Source organism: Thunnus thynnus, chromosome 5 (genome assembly GCF_963924715.1).
Source record: "Thunnus thynnus chromosome 5, fThuThy2.1, whole genome shotgun sequence".
Classification (NCBI taxonomy): Eukaryota; Metazoa; Chordata; class Actinopteri; order Scombriformes; family Scombridae; genus Thunnus; species Thunnus thynnus.
Window position 1 is genome coordinate 6,578,053 of NC_089521.1, and position 15,902 is coordinate 6,593,954.

General features: G+C 40.6%; 1 protein-coding gene across 1 annotated transcript; it reads right to left on the reverse strand.

The window, feature by feature from the left end:
- Positions 1 to 9,466: 9,466 nt before the first annotated feature.
- Positions 9,467 to 14,203, reverse strand: rassf10a (Ras association domain family member 10a). Its single transcript, XM_067588899.1, has one exon. The coding sequence runs from the start codon at positions 13,763 to 13,765 to the stop codon at positions 12,320 to 12,322; it is 1,446 nt and encodes a 481-aa protein (XP_067445000.1). The 5' UTR covers positions 13,766 to 14,203; the 3' UTR covers positions 9,467 to 12,319.
- Positions 14,204 to 15,902: the final 1,699 nt, after the last annotated feature.

Sequence of the window (15,902 nt, forward strand, 5' to 3'; positions counted from 1 at the left end):
GTGGATTTAGACACATTGTGCCTTGGGGTAAAAACCTACCTAAATAAATAATATCACTGACAGGCTCTATAAATCATGAGCTAAGTGACTTGTTACACAGGGGTCAGTGCTCTACGTAAGCTATGATAAAAGGTTAATGTTGGAGGGCGGATCTAATACGCTTTGGTCACTGCACAATGCTGCCAAAGCATGTGACAGGTGTCCTGCAGAAACCTTTTGTTTGGAAGCCGATTTTTTTTATCCACTTAAGCAGCGTGGCTCTACGAATGGCAAAGTTGATTGAATAGTCAGTTCATCACTTTGGTTCAGAGTAAAATATCTGGACATCTGTTGGATGGAAGGCCATGAAATTTGTTACAGATATTCAAGGTCCACAGAGGATGAATCCTTATAACATTGGTGATCCCCTGACTTTTCAGTTAGCACCACCAGTTTTGCCTCAAACTAAAATGTCTTGACAACTATCGGATGGATTTCCAATGAATCTGGTTCACACATTCATGTTCCTCACAGGATGAACTGTATTAACTTTAGTGATCCCTTAACATTTCATCCAGCACAATCATCTGGTTCATCCAATACTTTGGTTTATGACCAAATACTATAGATTTATCAAGAAAGCTGCATACGTGCAGCCAGTTTTGCTGCCAATTTGCCTCTGTGGCCAGTCACGGTACTGCAACAAAAAATCTTGCCGCCCAAATAGCCTTTTCTCTATAGACCACCATTACAAAGAGTTGCCTGCAAAACTTTTGACAGGACACCTCAAACAAACAAGGTTAGTCATTACTCAAAATGTTTAAATGATTTAATATTCATGTATCACCTCAATATTACTACAAATGCTAACTTTGGGCTGCAGCTTATTTATCTACCTCACACTTTGGTTTCCTGTACAATGAGCATTACAGCCTCACAAAGCTAGCATCACTAGTGCAGCTGTAGGCTCCTTAGTCTTTATATTAAAACTTGTTTTTTTTTCTCTTAGGAGCAGTGGAACAAGCTGAAAATACAACATTGATGTTATTTTCTTACAAAGTTGTTATAGTGAATGTGTTTGGAATTATTACCTATTTATACATCCAGGAGACACAGAGAAACATTAGCATTCATTCATTTGTAGCCGCTCTTCAGCTTATAAATATTCCACTATGTTCATCAGCAAGTCGCTAACTTTGTCTGTGCGCTGCAGCCTTATAATACAGACATCTGAAATGCTTTGTTTGTTTAAATGAATCCTGCCATAATTTATATAAAAATGGAAACTTCTATATTCATTTAATGTGCGCTAAAATCAGGACATAATTAAATTCCTCTGTGAAGACTCCAGTTTGAGTTTTAATTTTCCAGTTATTCAATTCATTTATTATTATAATCACAGTAGTGTCAGTACTTTTCTTATAGTTGAGATTTTTTTTTAATTTTGGCAGTAATGATGCTTTTTCAAATGAAAACTGGATATTTTTCATTCATTTATAACTTGATTTTTTAATTTAATTGAATGGTTTCAGTTTAATTTAGTCAGTCCAGAGCTTCCACAGAAAATAGTAGAATCTGCAAAGCATATTCATATCAAGTAATCTATTCAGAACACATGGATGATTTTATTGTCTGTGTTTTTATCACTTTATAGGTATCTGACCTATAAAGTAATCCTGGAAAGTATCGTGGGTGTACTTCTTTAAGATGAGAGAGGCCGTTTAAGGACACAGCAGAAAGATGAGATGTGGGTTTCACTCCTATCACAGTAGCTGATCGCTGCCAAGCAAAAGCTGCTGAAACACATAACACATCATGTCAATCACACAACAGACAATAAACAGAGCATCCTCTTTCTGATATTTTCATTTAAAATAACATGTCAAAGTCCTTCATTTAATGTCTGCTGATGAGGTGTTTTAAATACCCAACAACAGAAATTAAGCTGCATCTGTCACCAACTGTGTGACCGACTGGTGTCCCTATGTGTTAGCCAGACACACACACACACACACACACACACACACACACACACACACTGCTTAAAAGGGCAAATGAAAGCTCAGCTATATCGAATTGCATCAATTTTCCTATTAGCTTCTTGTTTTACCTGTTTGCTTTAAACTAAACATGTTTGCTTTACACCTCAAATTTTTTGATGATGATGAACTGTCTGAAGTCTGAGTTCACAACATTAGACAACATCAGACGTCCCTCCACCCACGTATCTCCTCAGATCTGTTGTGACATGAACAGAGAGTTCACTATGTAACACAGAAGAGTAGAGACGGAGCACTAAGAGGCCGAGCCACCAGAATGTCACCTGTCTATTTCGAGTTTTTAATCCAGTCGATGATGAAATGCTTGTATTGTTTTTAAAATAATGCCAATGACGCCAGCTGTGTGTGTGATTTGAAGGACACACAAACCTTGGTGCGACCGTCTCACTCCGGATCATGTACACACACACACATACACACACACACTTACCCAGTCCTGTCTGTCTGTCGGCCAGCTCTCTCCAGGGATTAACTCAACACACAACTGCACGTGCACACACATATTCACACACTATCCTCTTTTGTCCAAGCTGGACAGCTTGAAGCACTCAGGGAAACTCATTTATTGGTTTTGCTGTGTGGTTGTAAGCTTTTGTTTGCTGTGTTGTTCTTTGCTTCTTTGCAGTTCTTTCATTATTTGATTCTGTGTAACAATGTTCCATCGTTCTATATGCTTCCATGCACCTGTAATCACCCAGACTAACATATACAAATACTGGTGTTTCTACACACACACACACACACAAAACACTGACATGTGCATATGAGCAGTCAGACTTATTTTGTCGTTGTAATATACAGCAAAAAAGTGCATTTGTATTTGTGCTAAGATGATAAGTAGAACAATTTTGATACTTGATTAAATGGTGACCTCATTTATCAATCAAAAATGGAAAACCTTCACTGATTCCAGCTTCTCCAGTGTGAGGATTTGCTGCTTTTCTCTATTGTATATAATTGTAAACTGAATATCTTTGAATTTTGGACAGTTGGTCACACAAAAGAGCAGAAGATGTCACACATCACTACTTTTGAAATTTTATGGACAATTAATCAATTAATCAAATATATAATTGACAAATTAATCAACAATGAACATAATCATTAGTTGCAACTTTGATTTGCATTATTTGCACTAACAATGACAGTACACTCACTAACTGTGCTCCATAAGTTTTGCCAGCTTTACAGACCTTTAGCTTGAGTTTATCATCTTCACATCATTCAGAGTAATGTATTTGCATAACATGTCATGTATTATGCATTACACATGTTTTGTAATGGGAATATTTAAAACAATGGTTCAACATTTTAGGAAACATGTTTTCTTGCTTGAGAGTCAGATGTCTCATGTCTGTCCATTAAATATGAAGCTACAGCCGGCAGCCGGTTAGCTTAGCTTAGCATAAAGACTAGAAACAGGGGGAAACAGCTAGCCAGGCTCTGTCCAAGTAGTGTAGTGTGCTTTAGAGGTGCTGGTAGGAGCTAGGCTAGCTGTTTCCCCGTTTCCAGTCTTGCATGCAAAGTTAAGCTAAGCTAACTGTCTAATGTGTAGCCTCATATTTTTGGGAAACCCATGAGCATGATATCAATCTTCTCATCAAACTCTGAGAAAGAAGGAGAGCTGGTTTACTTACCAAAATATCAAACTATTCCTTTAAATCATCCACATGTCCCTGGTAGATCATGTGCTTGCTGCATGCAAACATCTTGGAGAAAAAATCAAAATCAAAGCATTGTCTAAACCTCCTGTAAGACCCATACAGGCCACATCTTATTAAACATTTGTTGATTTTTTTTTTTAATTGAAGAGGTCACTTCCTTTGTATCATTCATTTTAGTTGACGTGCTCTGATGTGTTTCTGATGATGTCACTACAGACATGACCACATGTTGCCTGCAAGGATTTGATGTAATCCAAAACCCTTCAACTTAAGATATACAGCTGGCAGTTATTCAATGTGAAACACTGAAATACATAGAGAATACACGTATGTGAGTGATGGGAGATGTGTTCAATAAGCAGTACTGTAGATGTATTTTTTCACCAGAAATAATTATAACCCTTTAACACCTTTTGAAGTGTTCCACTAAATTAAAACAGATGGACTATTTTTGACCGTTAGGTCCTTAAAATGAATTTGGACATTAAGTTTGTCAAGAATTCATTACATTTTTTGACTTACTGATTTGAAAGTAGGGAGACACCATATTTCAATGTTTGACGACATTCACAAGCTTCAAATTAAAACCCTTTCTTGTAACTCAAAACATAAAAATGCACACATTATTGTGAAGTGCACTCAGCCGTAAGCGCTTGCACATTAATGCACTCACACATACACAAAATATGCGTATACAGGACATAAGCTGCTAAGTTATATTACCACTCAACCGATGTGTACACAGACACACACACTCACACACACATACACTATGTTTCCCACGCAGCGTGTGTTTCCAGGTCTGATTATATAAACTGCAGTGTTTTTGGTAGAAAGATGTGAGCAGCTGCTGCTAACTGGCCTCATACTGCTCCACAGTGTTTCTGCCAAACACAGCACCAGGGGGTCTATCTCACACACACGCGCGCTTACAAAAAATACTCTAACAAGGTTGCATAACCTGAACATATTGCTCTCTCATCCTGTCTCTTTATCTCTGTTTGTCTCTATTTATCTCTCACACACATACACAGACACACACACACAAAGCATCCCCTGCAGCCTAATGTCAAGTTACATAAATTCCAGTGTTTTGAGTAGAAAGAAATGGTCTCACACTGCCTATGCCAAGCATGGCACCATGAGGTCAAACACATATGCACACACACATAAATCTATGTAGTTAGTAGCCATCACAGAATACTTCCATTTCTTCACAACGGCAGCTGTGGTCAACTTGGATACATGTCAATAACAGTGGATTCTGATGGTGATCAGTTTACACAGTGGGGGAAAAATTTATGTGCATGCAAATGGAAACAGAAGCTGTGTGTTTAGCCATATTTCAGTGGAAATAAGAGTTGTTGGAACACACTGAGTGTACCTCTTTTTACAGCAGAGAAGATGCAGGAATCATGGTTTGAGAAGCTTCTGTGGACATTTTAATACTTTGTCTCTCTATTTTCTGTGGAAACTGACAACTGTTTGACTCCATTCTTACTGGCATGAATCTAAGCTGACTAAAGACTCTGTTCACTGTGAAGGATGAAACTACAAACCTTTTACATCTGCCTTTCAAGGTGTTTGAAAGTCTATTTTCAAGTCTATTTTATTTTTACTTTCTATGCCTTTTAAAGTGCTTTGAGTTTGACCTTTGCAGCAGCAATCTAAGTGCAGTGTGGCACCATATGAAAAACAGTATGAGATCCAAGACTTGACAAGAAAAACAATGTACTGCATGAATTAAAGGAACAGTTCAACATCTTGAGAGTGATAAGAGGATCGATACCACTCTCAAGTTTGTGAATGAAAGGATAGGTTCACATTTTTTCAGGTCTGTCTCAAAGCAATACTGACATGTCTATTTATACATTGAAACTGTTTTTGATATAAATGTCCCTTCCTTCCAAACTGAATGTGATGCAATTTCAGTGCAGGTCATGGGGAACATAATATACTAGTTACTATCCCTCATACTGACAAGGGAGACACAGTCATTTTGTTCCAAAAAGGGTTGTAACTTTGGAAGATGCACACTTCATTTGACTAATTCTGACTGCTTAAGCCTCATATTAGCTTCAGCTGAATTTAAGAATTAATTTTGCACAGATTACATTGAAATTGCATTTAGAAGGAATTTTCTCATAGCTGATATGGAGACAGACTTCAAAAATTGTGAACTTATCCTTTGAATTAGCTTAGCATAGAGACGTAACCCAGGGGGAAGCAGTTAGTACTATACAAAGAGAAAAATAAGCCCACCAACTTTCCAAATGTTGAACTATTCCTTTAAAGCATACATCTGTGTACAAACATTAACTCGTATTAACATTACTTGAGTTTGTCTTCATTCTCTTTGCACTGATCATGACTTTAGAGTACCTGTCACCTGAGGAGGCTGATAAGAGCAAAAGAGCAGTGAGGAAAGCAGACAGAGCGAGAAAGCGAAGAGGAGAAGGATGAGACGATTGATATCAAATGAACTTTACTGTAACTGGATCGCAATCTGCCACTGAAGACACAGGAGAAAGTGAGTATCAACTGCCAGCGTGCATCACTCAAACATCTACATGTTTACGTCAGTCCAAAACGGATGAACTCAAGTGCCACTGATGAATTTAACAACTAGTGAATGAGATCCTAGATCCTTTAACAAGCAGTCAGTGTAGGAATGAAACAGGTGGTTTCAGATGACAGCAGGTATATTGAGTGACACTTTTACATGCGCCAGAGATCAGCAGGCTGACAGTCGACTGAGCTGTCAGACGTTCCCTCGGGTACAACATGCTACTGACGATGTGAAAGTTTGCGATAGCTTTTGCTGGATGTAGACTCTCAGGGATTCACTGTGTTGCTGCTGCAGCCACGTGAAACACGTCATCAACACAACAACTTCTAGTCGTTCATACACATTTTACTTGAAGTGGCTCAAATGTGGTCTTCCCTCATTCTTATTGTATCTTCCAGGGGCCACATGCATAAAATTCTGTGTAGTTTCATGACTAAAACTGTGTGTACACACAAAGCCAGAAATATGCAGACGCATTCTTTTCGTCAGATTTATAAAGCTGTGCGTACTCATGCTTCTGTTTTATAAATCTCAGACATTGAGTAACTGGGCGCACGTGCACGAGCCTCATTTCCACTCCCACAATTATCCATAAATGGATGAAGACACACCCTGAACCAGCCGGTTTCATATCAATTTGCCACCTGCTCCACCAGTCTGGACACCTGTCAATGGAACAAACAGGAAAGAAGAAGTGTAGTTTGACAGATTGTGTTGCACCGGCAGGTTCTCCAACAGCAGAACAGCTGTCATTATACACGACCATTACACATGGCTGTGCAGCTCTTTATACCGTTCATGTCATTAATTCATTACATGGACTGTAAACCATCATCAGCAGTGATCTAAAAAATTTAATCAATGATTAGTTGTAGTTCTCAAATCAAACAGACTTTACAAGCTGTGTCACAACTAAAATAAAAAAGAATATTATCAGGAAATTACAATGTTGACTCCTCTGTAAATTAAAAGGATGATAAAATGAATCACACAAAAATGATTGTTACGTGTGTAAATGTGCCTTTGATTGGCATTTTACAAATTTCTGTGTAAACACAAAAAAAAATCACACAATCAGCTGGTTCTCAACCTAAACAAACAATGTTTTACTAAAAGATTCCATCTCTTACTTTTTGTTTCATCTCCAGCTCATCACATCACCCTCAGATCACTTTAGAAAAACATGTGTATGTCTGGTCTGAAGAATGCGTGAAGTGCTCATATTCTAACTGCACATTCTGCTTTTATAAATACCAGTTTATGTGCAGGGATGGCATATGCATGTTTTTGTGTGTATGCATCATTTCTGCATCTGGCCCCAGGAGTGTACTCATCCTCCTGTTTTTTCCTTACACACTCACACTTTGCAGGAATTCCCCCACTGATGCTCATAATGCTCAGGGCCTGTTGGGTAAACATTTACTGTATTTGAGTTTTACTCTCTGCACTTATAAGAGCTTTTCCCCAGTGGCAGGCTTACTCTGTAAACACAGGCTATGTAATAACGCTATATATGCCAGACATGGTTCAGAACAACAGGGTGAGGCGTTATCATCTGAGAGATGCACTGCTGAACAAGGAAAACATGCACAAAATCACAACCTTTGTTAGTAGAAATATCTGGAGCTGTCAGACTGAAGAGCCAATAGCTTAAGTACATTTGACTTGTCAGTGATGCTGCCAGTTAGAGAAGTGATTTATCACCTGAGAGGATTGTGCGTCCCTTCACGTCATGAAAGAGGAGTGTGCATCTAAACTGAGCAGTTAACAAAAGTGTGTAGGGCCTACTATGAAATATACAGACAGCTAGAGAGGATCTGAGTTATGTGCTATCAGCACTGCTGCCATTTCAAATGAATAATATGCTGTAATAAGACTAATTATGAAAAAAAACTGTTAATGTTTCACACTGATCATGAGGTTGGAGAACCTATGTCATATGGCTAGATACACTTACCTGTAGTGATAGTTTTGGTTTAATCTGCCCCAGTTTTCAGACCTGAGCAGGGCCCAAGATTTTTGAAATACTGAGGTAACATGTCCAAGTCTCCAAAATGCCACCACACCATCCACTCCCTTATTATTTGAAATTTTCATCGATTTCAATACACTTTTCTTAAAGTATAATTTCCAGAGCATCTGGTAGCTGAATGGTTACTGCACATGCCACACATATCCCCAACATCCCTGGTTTGAGTCTGGCAGGTGATCCTCATTGCATGTCATACCCATCTCTCTCTCCTCTTGCTTGATTCTTTGGTTAATCTGTTTATTCTTTGATCAGATATTAAATCAATAATATTTTTTAATTCAAACTACATATTTACACATTTGCTAAATGAAACAATAATACTATAAGTACAGTATAAGCTATCGTATAGCCACCAATATCAATATCCAGTCTCAGTTCTTTATTCATTTACTTTTCGCTGGTCTAAATACACTGCAGTCAGTCTGAAGATAACCATACGTTTATGGAGGTGGAGGATGGGGCATCACTTTTAATCTGGATTATCCACAGACCTCGCTGTCCCTTCAGTAGAAAGTAGTTAACCGAAAACTGTCCACAGCATTGTCATTGTCATTTATCATTGCTCTTAGCACCATCAATTAGATTCCATTTACCTCCATTAATTTGGGTGGATGCAGAAAACTCAGAGACAGATATCTCACCCGGACAAATAAACCCAAACTACCTGCATAGTTAGACACTAGCAGGGCTAAGTGAGAAAATATGTTCTTTGTAACTCGGGTGAACTGACGCCACCCTAGGGACGTGTGACGGTATGTGTTACTAGATGGTAACTTGAGCTGTGGAGCTTTGCTCTGTACATCCTGTCCATCTCTGTTTCATCCTGTCATAATTAATGCAGAAGTTCATGCAAGAGCGATCAGGAAGCAGCAATTAAACACAACTATGCATGACGAATATGACAGAGGAGGCAATATGCACACATGCAAAAACACACTCATGTTCACACACACAGTTTTCACTGTCAAGCACTGCAACCCACAGGTATGCAAACTATCTTTCCATCCAGAAGCCGTACATGAAACCTCAAACCTGTGTGAGGAGAAGATGTTTAGCCGTGGGGGGATGCCGACTCTTAACCGAGGTGTGAAAACAATGAGCTGCTCACACATAACAATGTTCTCAGTCAATCACACTGAATAAAGTCACACTACAAGCCAAATAGGTTTTGCTGTTTATTTCAACACTAACAGTCGTGTAATAATGTGCAGACTGGCGTTACGATGCAGCCACAGTGCATCTGAGTGTACATTAAGCCTCAGAGTTGCTGATCTAGAGCCATCTATCCAGAGAATGCTTGCTAAATGTCGTGGACCGAGACGTCCAAACTGTCCCTGATCAAGTGACATAAATTAGCTACACACAGGTAATTTTGGTATTTGGTTACAGTTAACAGCTAACTCCACAGAAACAGTATCATCAGTCTCTTCTAGGTGTTACAGAGTTATTACTTCTCACCATTTTAGTTGGACAAAGTCAAACATGTATGATTTGACATCACAACAGCCTGACAAAAATACAGAATGAGTGATTTAGTTAAAGGATGATCTGGAAATAATGTATTCTACTAGCTCCTGTTTTATTTTCTGTTGTCTATGCAGTTGCTGGGCAAGTGTGCAGAGAGCACAGCTAATAGTGCTTTGCAGCAACTATTTCTAGGATGTGAAAAGTGAACAGAGGCTTAAAATACTTCCCCTTAATGTCACAGTGTACAGCAGGGACTGTGGGATTACTGAATGGGGCCGTTTCTCTCAAAAGCATCTTCGAATCTAATGTTACAGGTGTTTGTACTCACAGATGGACTCAAGAGTAAAGAACTGGCAACATTTTAAAGACCTAGATAGAAGGACATACCTCTAAATAAGTGAAACAAATTTCTTCAACACTGGAAATGAGACTCACTGTATTATCAAGTCAGTTATGTATGGAAAGCCAAGGACGCCAAAAACACGACTTCTAATGTAAATTTCAGGTTTGATCTTTCCATAGGATGTTAGTATACATGTGTTGATTAGACAATAAACATACAGTATATCCTGAACTATTGACTTCTACTCAGTAGATATCTAATGTGTGGTCTCTTGTTTGTTTACTCATTATTACTTGTGCCATCCGAGATTTGAGGAAATAATTCCTTAGCTTGAGCTATGATATAAACATGAGGCTTTTCTTGTCTGTCCACATTGATTTTGGCTGAGTAAGATGCTTCTCAGAGAAACAAGCCAACAGCCACAACAATTATCAAATCCCAGATTTAAGAGTCACTCCAATGATTCTTCAAATGAAGTTCAGTTTATTCTTCATGAGAAATACTAATCAGCTTGTGAAAACAGTTGTATTATGTCTTCTGGAGGGAGCACACCAAAAATAACCCTGATGATGTCATCAGGGTAATGTTTATCTAAAGCTCTGGCTTTGATATTTTCAAGAGAAAGCTAGTGTTACAAACTGAAGGTGTGTGGTTTGAAAGAGGTGGGCATTTAAGAGGCAGGGGAGTCAAATTCTATCCAGTTGCATTATGGGAAATGTAGGCTGTAGTGTTTTTGGAGTTTGATCCATACTAGGGACCGAAAGTCGAGTTTCAACTATTCTATTTTTAATTCTCTTTTTAGTCTCTTGATTCCCCCAACTTTATGAATGTGCAATACTAAATCAGTGGAGTACCCCTTTAAATAAGAGCCAAAAATTCTGTTGTTTTGGCTCTGACCTGATTTTTCTACAGCTGTTTCATCATGAAGATACTACCATGAATCAACTCTTTCCCTGTTTTAAACCATTTGGGGTTGTTGTTTTTTTGCTGTTCTATAAAAAAATCTATCTTTGATTCTTTTTTTTTCATCAAATACTGGATAGTTTTAAGTACTCAAATCAAACAATCAGCGCAGAAGAAAATCACTCTTTGCTTCCTTGTAAAGCTCACAGCTCATAGAAATATGTAACCTTTGATGAGTTTGATGGGTTGTGAGTTAACTTTGTCTTATTTTAAAGGGTCACGAGCTAAAAATGTTGGGAACCGTTGCTTTAAACAGCCATGAAACTGTCACAAAAGAGCTGCGATGACAAAGAGAACCAGGAACCATGTTTCATGTTCAAATCCAACCTGTGTTGACCAAGTACAGGACAAAGTACAGTAGCTGATCTTCCATCCAGCTCTAAAACTGGATTAAATAAATATGAATTTTTTTTGTGCTTAAGAGACAGACATTACATTTATACTGAGGACAATATCAACTCTGCTTAGCAGGCAGGACAGGGATCAGTGTTTCTATTCCAGTTCACAAAGTCTCCAGTTTTCTGTTTTTAAACAATTGATTAAATTCAGAACTCTGAGCAGTGCTGAATTCCAGTTTTATTTTGTACAAAAATCCAATCTTACTTTGAAGTGGCTTAAGTAAATTGATCAAACCATTATTATGTATTTGTTTGAGCTTTATTAGCATGTTTGTAGCTGACCTGTCTATCTGTGTAGCGATGGATAGCAGACTTGATGTTGACCTTTTAAAGGAAACCTGTCTGTTTACGGCCATTAGGCCTACTTTCAGAGTGCCTTTGAAACAAACACTCAGCCTTGCCTTGCAATCACTTCAGCAAAAAATCTGACTGTCTCCTGACAAAAGCAAGCTGTTATTAACTCTTTGTAAACCTGCGGACAAGTATACCTTAAAGTTAGTTTCTCATTGAAGACTACAGATAATAAGTGGCTTATTTTAATACTCTTCTAGGCTTTTTCTCCTACTAAATGGTACTTTGTTGACTCACCTCGTGGAGGTCAAAAGTCTGGGTCAGCTATGGAGCAGCATGGCCTATCAAACCTCTAAGCATGCCGTCCCTTCTAGCTTATTGTGCAACGACTACATACAGGAATTATTGCTATAGAATTACAGTTTCCGTACTGAGGTGCATTTGGGTAGGGAGGAACATCTCCCAGTATTGCCAACACTGATTTCTCTGCCCCTGAGTTTGTGGCTTTGAATTGCATAAAAGTCCAACATGCTTCCATCCACAGTGAGTCAGTCTATACTAGCGACTCACACACAGGCGGGTTGTCAGAGTCTTGGCTGTGCATGGAGCTCAGGCCCGTGTCTGAGTCCTCGTCATTTGTGCTGCAGGCCTTTGACAGACCTCTGGCCTTCTCCACCCAGACGCTGCTCTTCTCTGCTGACGCTGACGCAGGCTCAGTCTCAGCACTCACTGCACCCAGCTCTCCCTTCCCATCATCAGTCAGTTTGTTGTTCTCCTGCTCTATCTCCATGGTTTCCACTTTGGCCAGTAGATCCAGCAGTTCACTCTCCTTGGTCTCCCAGAGTGCCAGACTCAGGTCCAAGTCCCCCCTGATGGCGTCCAGGTCTGTCTTCAGCCGCAGGCCGATGTACAGACTGGTATCCAGCTGCGTTTTGATCCTCTCCTCCTCCAGCACGAGCTCGTTGTCGGACAGACTCTCAACATCTGGCTCTACTTCTGGAGCGGCAGACGCGGCCAGACACACCTCCTCCGCTACGCTGTCTGCGTCCTTCGCCGCTTCCGCTCCTCTGTCTTCGCGCCGCCGCTTCATCCACCGCCGGTTGAGCTCCTCCTGGATCTCCCCGGTGATGCTCTCCACGAGCGCCTCGCGCTCCGTCAGCTCCTCCTGCAGCCGTACCACCTCCTCGCACCGGCGCGCGTACTCCTCGAACTGCGCGAGCGCCTCCGCCGTGCACCGCGCGTCCTGCCGCTCCGCTTTGCGCTTACAGTCCGAAGGAGCGGAAGCGTCCGAGGAGTCCACCATGTATGTGTCCTGCACATAGTTCACCCCGTGTCTCTTGATGCGGTCGAAGTGCACTTTGGCCTCGTACCGCTCGATCTCCCGGTCCAGCTCCTTGATCCTCTGGATCTGCTGGCGGATCGTGTGGTCCTGGGAAATGACCAGGTGAACCAGCGTCTCCATCTTCTCCACAGAACTCTTATCTTTAGAAACAGCCTGCTCTTTCTTTTTGTTCATCTTATCCAACTTCCTGAATGCCTTCCTGACTATGCGCCTCTGTTTCTCCTGGGACAGGTTGGCGGCAGCGGCCGCGGCGGTCCAGCAGGTCTTGGCGGTACCCTTGAGCACCCCGCCCGGACCTCCGCTGTCCCGGCTCTGGACCACTCGGGCCTCGGCGCTACGTGGACCGTTGTTGGGCAGCGAAGCCTCGTTCTTCACCAGGACGAAGCGGACGTTCTCCTGCTCGTCTCCCCAGGCGCTCCAGAGCCGGAGGATTTTGGTCTTGTTGGGTAAAATCCTCTCGAAGCCCCTCCATTTCTCCACCACGCAGTAGGACTGAGGGGAGCCGGACAGCATCGCGGCAGAGGCGCCCTGCCGCAGGTTCTGGTCCTCCAGCAGGACTTTGACCACGTCGGCGCAGGTGGTGCGCTTCGTCAGCCCAGAGACTAGTTTCTCCTCCCGACAGACCCACACCGAGATCTTTCCTTCCTCCGGCTCCATCTCCGGCTCAACTCTGAAAAAGTTGCTTCAGCGACTCCTCTCAGTGTTTGTCTGAGGCGACTCAGCAGGTAAAAGAGACGAAATTAATCTTCAGATGTCTGACTCCATTTGTAGTGAAAGATGTAAAGATTTGAAATCAGTTGAAGAAAAACAAACAAATCCAAAACATAATGTTAACGTCTGCACTCCCGTCGCTGCTTATCAGCTCCCACTTTAACTGCGTTCAGAAGTCCCAACATGTAACCTTGTCGACCGCTGAAGGACTGACACAGTTGTCTTTAAACAAATTACATCCATTCATATTTTTCCAGTGTTCGCTGAAGACTGCCGTCTTCTCTAGACGGGACCTCATCCCTCTCTCCCCGGCAGATTGATCTCAGCACGGCTCCGGAGAGGAGAGGAGGAGGAGGAGAGGAGGAGGAGGAGAGGAGAGGTGCGTCCTTGAGTCAGGACAGACTGCTCTGCTGCGTGCGGGACAAAACAGGAGGGTGCTGTAACGGCTGGGACACGCCTCCCCTCCTCTCTCTCTCTCTCTCTCTCTCTCTCTCTCTCTCTCTCTCTCTCTCTCCCTCTCTCTTTCTCTCTGTAACACACACACTTTTTTTCACTTCTCACACACGGAAAACTGCACCAACAAACATGCATTAGCCTTTGGTGAGTTTGAGGTGGATGTGAGGACCAGGTCATGTCCCACTAACTGCTTCATTTTACAAAGAGATTGATTATTTGCAAACTTCAAGATCCCAAATCTGCCAGCTTCCGCTTTTAACCTTTGTCATTTGCACACTTATCACATTTTTTTCTGTCAAGGTTGAGTGTTTAGGTGTCAAGATGAATAAAAATCCATACATATATAATACAAAATGAAATTTCAACGTGAAAGTATGTCATTTAAATACATGTTTTGAGGTACTTGTAGGCTACTTGTGTTTGCTTGTATGCTTCTTCATACGTCACTACTTGTCATGGCTATTAGTTAAATTAATCTGGGTATTAAGATTTTTCATCCAGATATTAGGATGAATTTATAAAATATGATGCATTTTTATAGATATAATCTAACCAACAGTATATGAAGAAATAAGGAGCCAGTTTTAACGACAGTGTCACCAGATAAACCTGAAGGGTCGTAAGATGATTAATTACAAAGTTCTGATACACAAATTTAAATTAATTTTTCAGACTGTTCTCTGATCTTTGATGTGTTTTGTGAACAATTGGAGTTTTACCTCTTTAGGCCCTGAATAGTTATTTAAATGGAACCATGTGAGAACCGATATGACAAGGAGACACAACTACACACAGAAATTTTGTAAAAGGTCACAACCTAAAATCTTTGCAAACCACTGCTTTAATATTTAAACTTAATGTGTTTTTTCATGTAAAACTGTAATCTGAAAAGTAACTAGTAACTAAAGCTGTGTACAATATTTCCCTCTATAGTGTAGTGGAGTAGAAGTACCAATCAGCATAAAATGGAAATATTCAAGTGAAGTACAAGACCCTCAAAATTGAACTTAAGTACAGTACTTGAGTAAATGTACTTAGTCTCATTCCACTACTGCAGTTAAGTCAGCTGACCTTTGTCTTGTTTGGGGGTTGCGGGGCAGTAAGTTGCCACATGGAAAGTGTCAAACTAGCAACTCATGGAATGCCTTTTCAGCACTTAGAGCATGTTTAATTGTCTATAAACCTTCATAAAGCCACCACACATTAGTTATATTTTTAGAGAGTGAATCACATTCATGGCTACAGCTCTGCATTCTGTACTTGTATTTACAGTATAAGTGTTTTTTCCTGATGTCCCACACAAACCAGAACTAATGAGTCCAACTTACGAGCCAAGAAGAACCACAGACTAAAGCTAAAACACAGATGAACCTCTTACTCAGCAGTGTTACACTGCGGCATACATTGTTATACAGTTTCATCTTCATAATCCCCACACAGCGAAATCCTTTCAGGATGATAAAGCTCAGCTGGATTGACCATAAAGCAGAAAGAAATCCATCTATTACACCCTGCAGAGTTCTCATAGAGAGTCTGAACCCATCATCTGCTCTTTGAACTATTTCAGCCTAGAATATGGTTGGTGAAACTCATAAAAGGATTTATCTGCATTAAGAGTGTTTTGGTG

Coding starts and splice junctions, on each gene's coding strand:
- rassf10a (XM_067588899.1), bottom strand. CDS start 13,765: ATGGAGCCGGAGGAAGGAAAGATCTCGGTGTGGGTCTGTCGGGAGGAG.